Source organism: Vipera ursinii (genome assembly GCF_947247035.1).
Source record: "Vipera ursinii genome assembly, chromosome: Z".
Taxonomy (NCBI): domain Eukaryota; kingdom Metazoa; phylum Chordata; class Lepidosauria; order Squamata; family Viperidae; genus Vipera; species Vipera ursinii.
In genome coordinates, this window is record NC_139517.1 from 19,230,492 (window position 1) to 19,232,182 (window position 1,691).

A 1,691-nucleotide genomic window follows, 5' to 3' on the forward strand; every position below is an offset into this window, starting at 1 on the left:
GGCTTTATTGTATACTACACATAAAGGAGGCAGTACTAGAAGTGCAAAAATGAGTCATCTGTCCTGAAATGTTGGGTGTTTGAGAACATTTTCAGGAGATTGTCACCGGCATTGAACTGTTTACTGGAAGCATTCTTGACCTCAGATGTTTCATGGATGCTCCTAAACCAAGTTTCCCTCAAAATCTTTAAAGCACCGAATCACACGAATAAGTTCCCTTTCTCTTTTTCACCGCTGACCTGAAGCTTACTTCCCTATTTTATCTACTTTGTCCTTTTCTTTTCCCTTCCCCCCCTCTTCTTTCTCTTTCTTTCTTTCTTTCCTTTTTTTCTTAAAAACATTGAAAGAAAGAGGGGAGAAGATAACTCGCCTCAAAGGCTTCTACTTGCAACCGCTGAAGCAGTAGTCCCAGAGCAAGAGTAATGCCGGCGTTCTCAGAATTGCTGTACAGATAGTTCTTGACTTACGACCAGAATTTTCTTTGCTAAGCAAGGGGGTTAAGTGAATCATAGCCAATTTCACCACCTTTTCCCCCCCCTCGTGGTTGAGTGAATCATTGCAGTTGTTAATTGAACCATAAGGGACATTAAGCAAATCTGGCTTCCCCACTGACTTTGTCAGAAGTGGGTTGGGAAGGTCACAAATGGCGATCACATGACCCTTGGGACCCTTATTTATTTCATTTAGTGTATGGCACCCTGGGACCCTCCAACGGCTGTAAATGCCAAGCGCCAGAATTTTGATCATGTGACGATGCTGAGAAGATCGTACGTGTGAGGACCAGTCTGTTCTGTACCAGCCTGCTACCGGCCTTGCAGAAAAGGCAACCCCTTTATAAACGGCAAGAGGCTGGAATCCGTCTGCCAAATTTATTACAAAAACAAACAAGACACGTACCAAGATACAGGAGCTTTGAAACACTATCTGAGCGGTTGCTTTCAGCAAACCAGCCCTCCCCAAACATTCCCTTTATAAAGAGTTCAGGGCGTGGCCTCTCTTTGCCTCCTTCCGAGAAGCCCCACAGCCTTCCTCTGTTTGCTCCTACTTGACTGCCTCCTGCGTCGGGCGTCCTTGAACAGGGCCAGCTGTGGGTCACCTTCATCCACACTGTCAGGCTCACACAGCTGGGTCTCCATGGTGACCAAGTGGGAGGGGCCTGCTTGAGGGCTATCATCAGCAAGATCTTCAACACCCCCCTCCTCTGAGTCGTCGTCCGACCCAACTGCCGAACCCACAGGCTGACCCTGAATCACAACACAGTCATCGGTCTCTTTTTTTTCAGTGCCTTGTGTCAGGTTTGAACAGCTGACTGAATGGTTGTAAGTCGAGGACTACCTGTACATGCCAACATGTAATTGTGAAGGAAATAAGGGAAGTACAGCTAAGACAGGGGTAGGCAACCTCGGCTCTTTTATGACTCATGGACTTCAACTCCCAGAATTCCTGAGTCAGCATAGCTATGCTGACTCAGGGATTCTGGGAGTTGAAGTCCATGAGTCATAAAAGAGCCGAGGTTGCCTACCCCTGAGCTAAGACAATAGCACTAAGAAAACAGCACTGAAAATTAGGAAAGAGAGCTCAGACGTATGACACACTCTTTTCAAAGTCTTGTCCTCTTTGGACAAGGCCAGTCCTTCTGAAGGCAGACCTCAACATGCTTCTTAACATGCTTCTTTCCTCAATGCAGGTCA

The 1,691-nt window shown here is 46.7% G+C and overlaps 1 protein-coding gene across 1 annotated transcript in view; it reads left to right on the top strand.

Moving 5' to 3' along the window:
• Positions 1 to 777, top strand: part of SPNS1 (SPNS lysolipid transporter 1, lysophospholipid) — a gene marked incomplete at its 3' end in the record, with an annotated part of 11,669 nt that extends 10,892 nt beyond the window's left edge. Inside the window, exon 11 of the mRNA XM_083377430.1 lies at positions 688 to 777. Coding sequence (XP_083233556.1) covers positions 688 to 777 — 90 coding nt within the window. The remainder of the gene's footprint in view (positions 1 to 687) is intronic.
• Positions 778 to 1,691: the final 914 nt, after the last annotated feature.